This window comes from Parasteatoda tepidariorum, chromosome 9 (assembly GCF_043381705.1).
Source record: "Parasteatoda tepidariorum isolate YZ-2023 chromosome 9, CAS_Ptep_4.0, whole genome shotgun sequence".
In the NCBI taxonomy this organism is placed as follows: domain Eukaryota; kingdom Metazoa; phylum Arthropoda; class Arachnida; order Araneae; family Theridiidae; genus Parasteatoda; species Parasteatoda tepidariorum.
Window position 1 is genome coordinate 42,090,174 of NC_092212.1, and position 15,349 is coordinate 42,105,522.

The 15,349-nt window shown below is 27.8% G+C and overlaps 1 protein-coding gene across 1 annotated transcript; it reads left to right on the top strand.

Annotated features, from left to right (window-relative positions):
* Nucleotides 1-377: 377 nt before the first annotated feature.
* LOC107439802 (3-hydroxyacyl-CoA dehydratase 1) lies at nt 378-11,667 on the top strand (the record flags this gene model as incomplete). Its single annotated transcript, XM_016052511.4, is given in 7 exon segments — nt 378-735; nt 1,160-1,277; nt 4,470-4,577; nt 7,140-7,261; nt 8,581-8,620; nt 9,999-10,137; nt 11,362-11,667. Coding segments are annotated over 7 exon segments (714 nt in total). The 3' UTR covers nt 11,451-11,667.
* Between the last annotated feature and the right edge of the window lie 3,682 nt (nt 11,668-15,349).

A 15,349-nucleotide genomic window follows, 5' to 3' on the forward strand; every position in this document is an offset into this window, starting at 1 on the left:
AAAAAGGGAAAAGACAGAAAAGAAATACGAAGTACTTAGATGAAACCGAAAAGCTCCAGAAAATTCTGCTATTTGCCGAGACATGATCTTAGTTTGGGGATCTTTTAATTATATCTATCGCCAAGAATAAGCTATTTTTAGAAACCACTTTAGTGAATAAACATTCTTAGTGAATAAACATCCTTAATGAAGTACGACTCGTGGCTTTAATTTTTTAAACCATAGTCCGAATCATAAAATTCTAGAATTAAATTAAAATTCTTCAACTAATTAATAAATATGTTAAAATAATGGCAATGAATAGAAGTGATAACCATCCATATAAAATTAATTTGAAAAGCTTATTTTTAAATAATAAGAATGAAGTTCTTTTAATTAATTATTAATAAGTAAATTTTTTAAATAAACTAGTTTTGAAATAAATTTATACCGAGGCAATTAATGTCAATAAAACACGATAGATGGCAGCAATATCGCTCATTAAAGTCAACTATTTTTGTTCCACTTCTCTGATTTTACTTCAATCAGCAGTAGAGGCGAGATATTTGTTTAATTGGAACTGTTCAAAAGTTATCTTCATTACGAGACGAATGTTACGTGTATGCGGTAAATTCCGCTAAAAATTTTCCTTGTAGAAATGAAGAATGAGAAAGCAGTAGAAGAAAAGAGTAAAAAGGAGATGGCCGCGCTTTCTAAAGCATACTTATTTTTGTATAATGGTATTCAAAGTGTGGGGTAAGATAATAATTTAGTTATGATATTTAGAATTTTTCATTATTCAAATTAAACTGCTTTTTACATATTTTGTAGATTCTTGTACTTGTGTTCAATAGGCTTATAAATATAAATACGAATAAGTTTTAAAGAATTTATAATTTTTGGCAGGCATGTGATAACTGAATTAATAGAAAATATTAAGTATTCTATGAATAATTGTAATTTCAGCTCTAATCTTAAAAAAAAACGTGTTGCATTGATTGATGATTAAAAGAATTTTTTTTTTTTAATTCTATCGCTTGTTCATGCCCTTACAGTGTAATTCTCTCCTTATTTCAGTTTCTTATCTTTACTAGCTGTTTCTTACATGTAATCGCTGTAGAAAAAATCCTATCCTTTATATCTGCTCATTATGTAATTCTTTTTCTTTTATCATTTTAAGGTGGAGCTGTATATTATTTCAAACTGTGAAACTACTATTAGAAAATAAAGCTGTAGATGACTGTTGGGCTTTGTGTGGGAGAAATCTTCAAATATTCCAAACTTTAGCACTTCTAGAAGTAATTATTTATTTCTCCTAGTACAGTTTCAGTTTGTTTGAGAATTCAATGTTCGCCTTAAATGTTAATTATAACCTGTTTTATTTAAAATCACACCTCACATAACAGTGATAACCTATATTTCTGCTAGTTTTTAGCCCCTACAAACATATATGTTATAAATAGCTTATAGTATTTAAGAGTTGCCAGAAATGGTTTTGAAGTTGTAACTATGAAAACTAACCAAATATTATGTTTACAATAAATTAATGTTTTCCAATGTTAAGCAAAATATAAATAAAAATTATACAATTTAAAGGAGAAAATTTTTATGTTCTTTCTGGTAATTTTCTGTAATATATACTGCAATTTTCACTATATCTTTGCAGGGTTCACCTAGGTGAGCCCAGCCCAGAAAAAAAACAGTGTTTTTTTTCTTATATTAGGATCACTTTAAAAAAAATACATCGTTGTACCCATCAAGTTTTTTTCACATTTTATTATTTCCGATCGGTTTTCTTTGTAATTATCAAACCAAATTGTTCTTTAAAATAATCATTATTGTTTTATAAATTTACCTTAGTAACTTTTTATCCAAAATTAAAAGTTATATGAAATAAAACATATTTCAGTAATCTATTTTTTGCAAAAGAAAATTATGATTCAATATATGAAAGATACAATTATAGAACTCAATACATTAAAAAATAAAGTAAGTACATGATTATTAAAACATATACGTAAACCCAGTTTTCAAAAATTAATATTTTTTAACATTTATAATTTCGAAAAAATTGTCCTTAATGAGTCTTTTTAAAAATTAGACCAAAATAGCCCTATTTTATAATATTTCGATTGTAGACTGTACCTGTTACCATCCAGTGTTATCTTTTGGAGAAGAAAAATCTATGTTTGAAGAAAAAGTTTTAAAGATTGAATCCAGAATTTGGCATAAAACCATAATTTTAAAAATATCAGTTGAAAAACAAAACTTCTCATCTAATTGCTGAATTATTCATTGTTTCTGTAATGACAGCTAGACTGGAAAGAATATTTTCTGATTTTACATTAGTACAGTTGTAACTGTGAAATCAATGATGGACTAAAAAGCAAAAATAGTTTTTGTTATGTTTAAACATTTCAAAAAAAGAAATAATATAATAATTTTACATTTTATGGGTTCAAGAATGTATTTTATTTAATATTTATGAATCTTATTTTTGTCTACTAATATAATTGACAAAAAATTTGTTAATTACAAAAAGGAAGATTGAATTTATATATTGAACATATATACTTATTTATTAATCAAGTGTGAATGCATATTGTAGATATTGGTTGTTTATTCAGAAAATATTTATTAAGTTTTATAAGTTCTACTTGTTCATTAGAATCTTAAATTATGTATTTGGAATGTTTAGGAAACAAATGTTTAAAAGTTGATAATTTTTTGTACATTGTAAGACATATAAAGAATTCATGCTCTGAGAAAAATAAAAATGAACGTACTATGTGCTATAAAACGACATGTTCATTTCATGAATGCATACAAAGTTCTAGAAATTTCATTTTGTTTTTATGCATTTATATACATATATTTATGTGTTTATCTGCATCTTGCATGCAAATTTTATGTTTATAAAACTAATCGCATAATTTATTATTATGCGTTACATTTTACAAGGAATCATTTCAGTAAAAATGGCTGAAATAGTTATTCTAATATCCATTTCTTTTGTTAATTTCTTTGGTAATAATAATAATGTAATATTTTTTTCAGCATGTACTGTATCTTTTATTTATATTTAGTATATATACAGTCAGACCTCGATATAAGGTCATCCACATATAAGGTCACCCCTCATTTAAGGTCACTTTTCCAAAGTCCCGGCTCACTGAATAGGAATTTTTTGTTACAGATTATTGGATATATGGTCAAGTTTTAAAAATCGTTATCGCTTATAACGTCATTTTTATCTGAGGTGAGGGGAGCTCTTTTCTAACAAAAACCTATTTAACTTCCTTACAAGGCAATTACCCCTCTCGGGTTCTAGAAAAATGTTGCAGCCAACGAACAAGCTACAATTTCTGAAATTGTTTCACAAGTTGTGGACAGTGAGGACAATGACAGTGATCCTGAGACTGTAGCTGTAACCCAAGCAGAAGCCTTCAATGTAATAAATGTCATACGAAATTTTTTTACAAACCATGAGGGAGCTGAGGAACATTTTGAGAAGTTACAAAGTCTAGGAAACATTATTCGAAAAATGAAACCAAAAACGAGACAGGCGTGCATAAATGGTTATTTTATATAAGGTACGATGCAATGTATACATGTGATATATGTGATACACGTTGAGGAAATTTGTAAACAGCTTTATTTTAAATTTAAAAAAAAAAAATTTTTAATCCTACTTTATTTAATTCTTTACTAATTCTGTTAAAATTTATTGACTTAAATATTTAATTTATTACCGATCGTTTTCGTTTGTATTACCGTTTTAAAAATTCGTAATGTGTACTATTTGCGTGCTTAATTGCGAACTGCTAATGAATCGGTTAAAGGGTCACCCCGTTTTTAAGGTCACTTTTGCGATTTCCCTTAGGGTGACCTTATATTGAGGTCTGACTGTATATAAATATGCATGTAGAATATACTTGAAAGAACTGATTTATCTTCGGGTGAAATCTGATCTTTTCATGAAAAACTCCAATAAAACCTGCTTATCCCCACATAAAATTGTTTTTTTTTTTTCATATATAAAAAAAAGAAACCTGGTGAGCTGGGTTTTCTGAAAAACCCAGGTTTTGAAACAACAACAACAAAATTAAACTACTTTCGAAACAAAAATTTCATGTTTAAATCTTATAACATTTAGAGTTGGTAATTTTAAATTTTTTTATGGATATTAAGCACTTTATTTAAGTTTTCCATTATTATTAAAAATGTTTGAATAACTTTGTCAGTCACGAAATTGATTTTAAAAATTTACCAAAAAAAAATAATAAATTTCACTTTTTTCTGAGAAAAGTTACTGCTTAGAGTACCATTTTACTTTGAACTGAGTTTAATCAGCTAACCATAAAAATAATGATTTAATAACATATATTTTTATTATTTAATTACCAATATATTTTTTTAATGTTTTTTAAGTTTGCAACAATTTTAAGTTTTTTTAATTGGTTTTGCTTTATTTGAACTATGTTTTTCAGGTTTTTCATTGTATGTTTGGTCTTGTCCCATCTAGTGCCGCTACTACTTTTATACAAGTGTTCTCCCGTGTCTTTCAAGTTTGGGGAATTTTAAGTCCGGTTAAAGAGGTAAAATGTGTGAAAATCTGTTTATAATTTTAAATCTTTGCCAATAAGTGCTTTGAAAATCATCAATATTATCCCCCGTTCTCCAAAAGCCAGTTCTTGAATTTTTACTAAAAATGTAGGTATCCTTTCTAAGAAAATTATTACGTCTGTATAAAAAATTTTGAAAAAAGTATCTACATAGAAAAGAAATAAGACTAGGTACTTAATTTGCTTATTGATGTAGTCTTATTCTATATATGTTTTTATCGTAAATTTAAAAAAACTGTCTAAATATGAAAGTTTTTGTATTTCTTTTGTCTCTAAACTTGTGTAAAAATTTTATTAAGAAATTATTTTTAAAAATATTTTGTTGACTTAAATTTATTTTGATTCCTGAAATACCAGTTTGAGTAAAATATAAAAATAAAATTTTATGCACACCTGGTATATTAAATAAAATCAATTATATTGAAACATTGTTTAATATACAATGTTCTGTCCTATTTACTTACGAAAATTCCATTTGTCATTAGAATCTACTGTATTAAGAATTTTTTATACAATTAAAAGTTACACATGAACAGAAAAAATTGAATTAAAAGTATTTTTTAATTTGGTTTAATAAATAATGTAAAGTAAAAAACCACAAACCTAAAATCCAGGTTAATCAAAATGCAATTTCTTCTTAAAAAATGTTTTAATGAAAACAAGATTTCATTACTGTAACTATGAAAAAGCAACTGCTTAGACAATAACACAACAAAAAAAGTTTGAATATTTTAATGAACTGAAAGACCATCTAAAATCTGGAGATAAAATAAATTCACACTGCATCTTCGAAAACTGAAGTTCTTAGAATTTATAATTCAAAAATCAGTTCAAAGTGTGACACTAAACAAAAAAGTAAAGAATTGCATTATAATCCGCTATCATTCAAATGTGCAATGTAAGTTGTAAATATGAATCCCAATAAATATCTTGAAATGTATAAGCTTTATAATTTGTTCATCAGGAGATTGACACTTATGATATAATGTTAGAATGACCAAATAACAAGATTTGCTCCTATTTCTACATCAATATAGCATTTGTAAAAAAATTTAAAATACTTTTCTTATAATAAAAAAAAGAGATTGTGTATTAGAATGAATTGTCATTTAACTTTATTAAAAAACACAGCTTTGATTATGCCCCAAAAATTGCTTGTATCGATTATAATTGGAGTAACGGGTGATCTGAATTTTGCTCAAATTAATGAGGTTCTACTGTTTTTACATTTATTTATTTTCAATCAGAATAATTAAAAGTTGTTTTACACTTGCTATATATATATATATAAAATATATATGTGTGTGTGTTACCGTGAATGACCGAAATCAAAAGAATGTAGACTTTCACCGGGGAATGTCAACAATCACATAGTTGCTTTGGTGAATGTCCGTAATATTTGTTATACCCGATTTTATATCAATTTATTTGTTGATATTATTATATTTATTCCATATTTTAATATCTGCCAGTGTTTTCATCATAGAAAAAAAATGGGTGAGAATTTCTCACCCATTCTCAAAAATAGGGTGAGATTTCAAAAAGTTAAGTAAGATTTCTAAAAACTAAAAAAAAACACAAAAACTCTCGAAAAAAAAATCATTTCTTTAATTATAATACATTTTTAACGTCTTCTATTTTTTAAAGCATTGAATATTTTTGGTGCATCATCATAGAAGATTTTGCATTTACAAGGTATTTGTCCATCTTACATTCATTAGCACATAAAAAATTTGAATATCTTACATGGGGAAAGCTTACCTACGGTAAACACGTGGTTGCAGAGAAATGTGTTCTGAAAGGGGTCCTGTGGTTGTGTTCTGTTGTTAGAAAAGGTTCAGAACAATACTGGTAAATAGAGAAGCTAGATAACGGTGCAGATGTTGAAAATAATGAAAGATCCAAGAAGAAAAGTGAAACGGATTTTATTCTAAATGGCATAATTCGAAGTTTTTCCAATATGCGAGAAATTCGCGNAACTGCGTGTTTTTAAAATATTTCTTTATAAATATGTAAAATAAATAATAGGTATCTTTTGAACTAATTCTAGATGATCATATACATTTCAAAATCTAGTCTTGTTCTCTCAACTACATTTTTTGTCTCAAATTTAAAGCCTAGCTTGAGTCTATGACTTTATTTATTTTACTTTATTTATTTATTAATTTGCGAGTATATTTTACATATAATATTATATGGTTTTCGAATTGGGGGGGCGCTAAAAGGGTATTGTGCCCCGGGCGCGAGTTAAGCTCGCTACGCCACTGATGTAGGGCATACGGGACGAATGTATACCGAGCAGTGGCATTTAGCTAGACCTAGTATACATTTTGGACATTCACCAAAGCGGCTATGTGATTGTCAACTTTCAACATTGGAAGTCAACAACCACCAATTTTTGTCATTCACAGTAACGTACAGATGTATATATGAACTTATTGCTTTCCCTTTTCGGAAGTTTTGTTTCATAAATTCTTGCAAATTACATAATCTTTTTTTTACGAGTACTGATCATGTTTTATTGACTTTTAATAGGCACAAGCTTCTCCAGCTTTAGTTCTTACTTTGATTGCCTGGGGAGTTACTGAATCAATAAGATATTCTTATTACTGTTTGAATTTAATAGGATCAGCACCTAAATTTATGACTTGGTGCAGGTATGCACATATATATATATATTCTGTATAATTCTATGTTTGCTTACTGAAATTTACAATATTGATTATTTAAAAACTGTAATAGAAATTTTAGTCTTTTTTATTTTATTTATATCATTTTTTGTATTAATATCTAGAATACATTTACAGTAGAGCGCCGATTATCCGAACTGCTGGGGACCGAACGTGGTTCGGATAATTGGAAAGTTGTTTAAAATCTAGATTAAATTATTATTATTTATGCACTACCTTCCCTTCTCACTTTTTCCAGGCTTAAGACTGGCAGTACTATCTAATATAGCTCTGGCGTGTTTAAAAGTATTTTTTTTAAATATTTTTTTATTGATTTATTTTTTTAAACTTTTTTTTTATTTTGAATTTTTTTATCATATTTCAGCTTTTTATAATTTTTTTGACAAATACTGATTTTACCACATTTTTCTTTATTTTCCATTGCAAAAAAAATCCAGCAAAGACTTTGTTTCAAAGAAGATGCTCTTTTTAGAGCAGCCATATCCCTTATTCTTTTTAAATAAATCAACTGAACTGGATCAACATCATTTTGACGTTCTAGACTGTCAAAATGAAGAAGTTTGAATTCTTGGAAGATAATTTTCAGTTGAGGAGGTCTAAAGGGGTATGTAAGTTTAACTGTATAACAATACATGTATGTATGGCTACTATAAGAAAACTGCTAAAAAAGGTTGTAAATTAAATATGGTCATCAAATGTAGCAGACATTATTTATTCTTCTAAATTTAGAAAATTGTCGATAAGTTAAAAAGCATTCTAAACTTAAAGAAGAAAAAATGAGTTCGGATAATTGGACTTTCAGATAATAAGGGTTCAGATAATCGGCGCTCTACTGTAATTAAATGAAACTACATAATCATTTTACTTTTTAATCAACCCAGTGCTCATAAAAATTTTAATTTAATTGATTTTAGTGTAGTAAGTTCATTTTTTAAAATTGTGTGCTTAAGAAAACTAATCTAATATTATGAATGAAAAGATTTTTTTTTTCTTCCTTAACCTTAATATAAATTGAATTAATAATTATGTGTAATTAGTATTGCAAAGTTTAATAGATTTGCATAACATATTAAGTAAAATGATCAGTTAATATATCAATGTTTTGTTGTTAGTATAAAGACAGTTTCAACATTTTCTTTTAAAATACCAGGCTTACCTCAGCAGTTTCATCAAAATGATAATTGTTACACTTGCCAAAATATTAATCATTTAAACAAGTATTGATTAAAAAATATTTCGTAAAATATATTTTAATTATTAAATAATATTTTTATTTTCTTCACCAGGTACACATTTTTCATTGGATTATATCCAGCTGGAGTTCTTGTAAGTTTAGTCACTAAATCTGATGACAGGAATTTATATGTAGTTGTAAGGACTTGTACATATTTAAAAATAGCCTTTAATATTAGAAATTTAGATAATCAAATTATTCTGAGTTAGCAGAGTTTTACCATAGTTAAACTAATTTTTTAAACAAATAATAATTAGTTTATTTAAAACAAAAGCTTAGGTTTAACAAAGCCTAGTATAGTTGTACCTCAAGTACTGCCATTTTACTAGCTTAATTCTCTCTGTCTCTTTTTTTTTTTTTTTTTCCTTAAACGAGCAATCTCACTAAATAAAGTACAAAAAGGTTTTTAAAAGAAATATGTAATTAGAATTCCTAAAAACTATCGCTAAATGAATCTAAATTAAATGCTTCTTTAATCTGTTAGATTTTTTTATTTTTAGAAGTTTTGTATTGACAGAAATGAAATCGTTAAACATTAATCTAAAACATAATTCTTGCACGATGGAAAATTTTTTCAATGTACTGCATTGTTATCTTTTGGGAAATTTGGCAAATTCAGATTATCCTCTTAGCCTAGGTGATATCTTTATGTTTAATAAATGTATTTTAATTTAGTTTTGTTTGTCTAATCTTATTTCATCAAAACTCTCTCAAACTTTCAGATTTAAAGTAATACAAATTGTTTGTTAATATAAATATAAGCGAATATAATAATATATATATAAGTTACATATTTGTATTTATTAAATCTACGATACAAGGATTCTTTCACTTCCAAGAAAAATTATGGAAATTAAAATATGCTTTAAAATCTTCAGATGATTTTTCTCGTAAAAAGTTATTTTGATTTATTTGTATGAATGTTAGTTTTGAAAGTAAAGCTTGTTTTCTGTCACCATTAATTTCATTTTTATTAGTATCACCTTTTGATCAATTACACAAATCAATTAAAAACTTAGAAAATTTTATAAATATTACTTAAATTTCCCCCCCCCCCAAAAAAAAACTTAAGTGAAAANTTTTTTTTTTTTTTTTTTTTTTTTTTTTTTTTTGAAGTTTATTTTAAAATTGCAAAAAAAATTGCTTTAGAGAAAATATATTTATGTCAAAATCTCCAGTTTACTATGCATATTAATTATTCATCTCTTGTAGTAGTGACAATTGCTCCATAAAAGTAAAACTGTTTTGCATCATTAAACGGAATGTCGCTCAAAATGGCGGTTTTTATTACACAAATTATAAATAAGTTCAGCTATTGCAAACTGATAAACTACTATTTTTAGTCCTTCATTCAAAATGTTTAAAATTGTGTTAAGATGCATTTTTTCGGGTCTTTCTTAATTATTCATTTATCCTTCTAAGTTAATAGTGATCATAGTCTCTGTTTATCCATTATATACTTTATTTCAGGGAGAATCTGGAAATGTATATTATGCTCTCAATACCCTCAGAAATAAGAAGCTATTTTCTCTTGCTCTTCCAAATCGCTTGAATTTTTCATTCAACTTCTATTATGCCACTATTGCTCTTATGCTGACTTATTTTCCTGGTAAGTTTATTTTATACATAGATTTGTTTTTGTAACCTAGAGGTAATGTTGAAATATTAAAATATATTCAAACAGACTCCATAAAAAAAAAATTTGTAATTCAATTCAGCTAGCCTTTTTTTTTTTTTTTTTTACCTCTACTCGATTTTGTTGCTTTTTTAGTCAAGTTGTTATATGATCAGATTTATTTTAGTAATGTAATCTTATTTACATTCACGATGTATAAAATATTAATGTTAATTTTCCCTTCTTTTTTTTTGCTTTGATAACTATAGTATTTTTTGAAAGAGTGTTAATGTGTTTTTGTTTATGTTATTTCATTTTCCAGTTATGGCTCTGGCTATTTAATTTCATTGATGTTTTAAGCTTATTATTTAAAAAAAAATTTTACATTTCACTTTTATTAACTTTATTTTTAAGAAAAGGGCATTTGAAAAGTATTAAATTGCATTAACATTTCCAGATAATTCATTTCTGATTGAGAATTCATATTATTATGTAACAATGACCAGGGGTCTGTTTAGAAGAAATTTGGGTCCGTTAACGGACCCTTCACAAAATATCTTATCATAAAAATGGACCCTTCACAAAATGATTTTGTGAAGACAGAAAACAAGAAAGATGGATGTAACGAATTAGTTTTATCTTCGGCAGACGCTTCTTCCATTATTCGTCCAAAGTGAATATTTGTATGTTGCATCTCTAATTTAGAAGCAGCAATGGCTGTTTATTTTTGAAAATTTAATTTTTTTATTATAATTTTACAGTGCCGAGCATAATCTTGTTACTATTTACAATTTAAAAACGCCTTGTAAAAGTGTTTTGCAATAACAGGACCGTATTTGCACAAATTCATAAAAGCGGACCCGGGTTGAAAGAATGTGAGTAATTTCTTCATAATTTCACGAAAAACGGACCTTTCACAAAATGTCTGGACAGACCCCTGATGACTCTCGTAACACTATCTAGAAGAAAAAGCCTAAAGTTTAATGTCTTAAAAAAATTCTGTATACTTGTTAAAAAATGATTTTTTTTTTAAAGTTTTAAAAATGATTAATTTAAAATACAGCTCCCTGATACTCATTCAGATCACTGAAATTGTAATTACCAAATTTTTCTATTAAAATAGAAAACAAAAAGAACTTATTATAAATTTCAATTTTTCTAATAGAATAACAGAAAATTATCTTAAATTAGAAATTCATTGCTCTTTTTTCTTTTCAGTGTTTCCCAAACTCTACATGCACATGTTTCGCCAAAGAAAGAAGATATTAGGTGGACCAGCTCAAACCATTGCTAAAAAAGTTAATTAACTCATACCTTATACATCAGTTGCCACTATGTATAAGACACACACACACGTTGCCACATATCTTATACATTAGTGCACAATTTCAACACTTCTTCCTATATTTCCAGCCACGTGCAATAAAGAATGTATATATTGTGAGTGTATTCACACTTAAGAAATTCATGTTATATTTAATATATATTTTCATTTTGTTGACTAATAAAATTGATTTTCTAAAATTTTCTCTTGTTAATTTTTGTAAAAAAATGATAAATTGAGTTTTAAAGTTAATAAATTTTGGAAGATATTTTCCACTCAAGATACTGAAACCCGCAGACAATTTTTAAAAAAATAGTGCGTGGAGTCCCTCCGCGCGGAAGAAGTTAAGCTTCGCAACCTGCGACGTTAATAGTAGAAGAATCAGCAGTAGTAGAAGGATCACTAGTTCTATTCAACGACCCTTTTTCCTGCTCCGCTCGCTTCCGTGCTCTGTAATCACGGTAATATTGTGCATTTTTCCCTCATGGACCTCTTGAACCTGTGAAAGTGCTTGTGGTTGCCTCATCATCTCGCCCTGGAAAATGTATTTGTATTAATAATGTATGTGAATGCGTCATAATGCAATTTCAGAAGAGAAAACCTAACAATCAATTTATATTCACAAGAGACGTACCTTGACATAACCCTAAATCCGTCGCATTGTCCGTGGGATTGTTTTCACTCATTTTTTGCAATTGCTATCCACTAAATTTCAAAATAAAAAATACTACCCTATTAAATTATATGTGTATCTAAACAAACTAAAAAAATATTTATAGAAAAACAATATTTTTATGCTAGTGAGAACCAAAACAATATGGAAATGAATGAGGGAAAACTGGATTCCACGTGATTTCCCGACCAATAACGATGTAGCGTTAAACGTTTAACGCAACCTTGTTGGAAGTCGCATAAGAAGTATAACTTCAAAAATAATTTATGGAAAACCAATACTTTTAAGACTTTTATTATTTTAATGCTAGTGAGAACCAAAACAATATGGAAATGAATGAGGGAAAACTGGATCCTACCACGTGATTTCCCAACCAATAACGATGTAGTGTTAAACGTTTAACGCAACCTTGTTAGAAGTCGCATAAGAAGTATAACTTCAAAAATCGCAATCCTTATTTGCTTACTGATAAGAATAGCTGAAAAACTTAGAACAGTAGAACCTCATTAACGTGAACTATTTTTAGATTCCCCGTCAAAATTGTCTATGCATATAATGCATTGAAGTACTTTTAAAGTGAAATATCTTTTAAGGTCAACTTAAATTTCATTACTCTTAAAAAAAGTTTACTTTTAATCTGAACAGAAAATTTATGATTCACTATTCTATTTAAATGATAGTGAGTTTTTTTTAATGTTTTGTTACTGTGTTGATAGCTGTAATATCAGGAATGAAATGAAAGAGTTCTATTACTGTTAAAGGAGGGCATTACAGGACAGGGTGCGTAGCGTTTGTAAAAGGTACTTTTTTGGGGATTTTGTTTTTAAAAGCTTTTTTCAGCTGGCGTTTTTAAAAAGTGCTTTTTTTCCCTCTTCAGTGATATCTGGTGGATCCCATGCATTTCTCGAAAAAGGGGGAGTTTGCTACGTTATCATTCATGCGGACTTCATGTCGTACCCATGTTATGACATGCGCATGTGCACAAACTTGAAACCGAAACCCGAGTGCTCCAATTCGGATAGAGAATATCAGATCCTTATGAAATGTTTTTCTTTTTAATTTAGTTCTTGTTTATTTTATTTTACTTTTAACACTTTTTTTTGACGTAGGGGGTAAGGGTACTTTTGTCCTGAGTTCAGGGTAAAGTTGAATTCACTCGGTGATGTGGGAAAGTACTGATTGTTTCAATTTACGCGCGTTTCTTTTTGGGTTTTTTTTTTTAACGCTAAAACTGTTTATAAAAAGTTTTTGTTTTTCAATAATATTGATTGAATATCAATTTTTTGAGTGCTTGAAAAGTTTTTAAAAAGTGCTTATTTTTGATTCAAAGATTTGACTACGCACCCTGCAGGAAACAACATACGCCTTTTCGTACTCTAATATGAATAGTTTTCTTTCGCCTCCGAATGTAAAGAAGCATGTTTTCCTTAGAAATTACTGCCCATAATGATCCATTGTTCATGGGTAGTCCTTTCTTCCACACTCTCCTATGTTGTTTTAGGAGCTAAATTTTTTGTTTAATTTAGTTAAGGAATACTTAGGTTTACTTTCTTCTAGGTCTGTATTGTACAACTTTCCTCTAAAAAATTTCTGAACTAATAATTTCCTGCCCTCCTTAAAGTTGGCTATAATGAGGTTTGATTGTAATTACCGGTTTGAAATTTGTTAACATTAAAGATATCACAGAACTATAACTTATCAGGTCATTTTCAAAGTTTGCTTTAAAATACGTTTTCTTAGGAAAAAATTGCTCAAGAATAATTAAATTGATAATAAAAAATACATCATGTAAAACTTTTTTTTTAAAAGGACATCAAACACATAAAAAATTGCAACTTTAGTAGGAATAGTTTTAATAGATAAAAATAATTTTGCAAGAAACAAATATAATAAATAATATGTACAAATATGAGTTAAGATGTTGCATATTTTATCAACTAATGATTGATACAATTTAAGTTCATTTAGGTATAATTCTATTAAAAATCAAGTAATATACATATTAAATTACAAAAAGAAACTTATGTAAACATTTCTGATAACTAAAATATGGCAATTGAAGTAACCAATTGCAAAGCTCAAGTCCACTTTTTAAACACACTGTTAAAGAAGCTGTAAATAAAAATATCACTTAAACAATATTGGAAAATTGCTTATTTCGGATAAGATATTTTAATTAGATTTATTTAGAAGATCAATTAGAATGTAAAGGCAAAGTAAATTATTTAGCATTAATTCTTTGATTTGTGTATTTTTTAATGGTTCATTTCATTTGTAGTAAAGACATACTTCAGCAAATGAAATTTTTTTCATTTTAATCGTTGATAAAAACAAAAGTGGATTTTAATCCATTATTAATGCATATACGGGGTGGTTCAAAACTATAAAAACTCAACTCAGTGATGCGACAGCCCATAGAGGGCCAAGGCCTATTGTGCCCATCTCAGTTTTCTTGACCTGGGGTGCAGGAGCAGATGTTCCGGTCAGGTGGTCAGCCGAACCCCCAGTGTTTATTTAGTTCAAAAGCATGCTTGGTACTCATTTATCGACTCACTGAAGGGAAGTGAGGCTGAGTCAACCTTACCCGGTCCGAGGATCGAACCCGGGACCTGTGGCACGGGAGCGTGAAGTGCTACCACTCTGCCACCGGGCGTCAAGACTATAGGTTGAAAATATAAAGTCAGGTAGGGGATCTAAATATGCTTATTTTGTTATGGCATTAAAATGGCATATTGAGCAGGTAAAGAGAGCTGTTGAGTACGATTATACACCAAACCATGCACCACCTTGGATTTTGTATCGCTGTTTCTATCTATTTTGTCTTTTTACTAACTTGTGATTAATGCTGCTTTATGTGCTAGTGCTTTATCACTGCATCAACATTCGCATATAAAATATGCTTATTTAAGTCCTCTCTGCCCACCTTTTCATTTTTGATGTATAGTTTTAAACCACCCTGTGATATATTTACTCATAGTAGTATGATAAATAATTAAAATTTTTGATTATATTGGATTTTGGTTACTGTTTAAATTATTACTAAAATATATCACCAAGGACATTATAATTTTACAGTTATACAAAAATAAAATTTATTTAAATTGTTATGAAAAATTTATGCAGTTTTGTAACTGAAGGCTTTAAATTAATATTGGTAAAATTACAGATTTTTTCTATGTATGTCTTATCAAGAGTTAACACATTTAAAA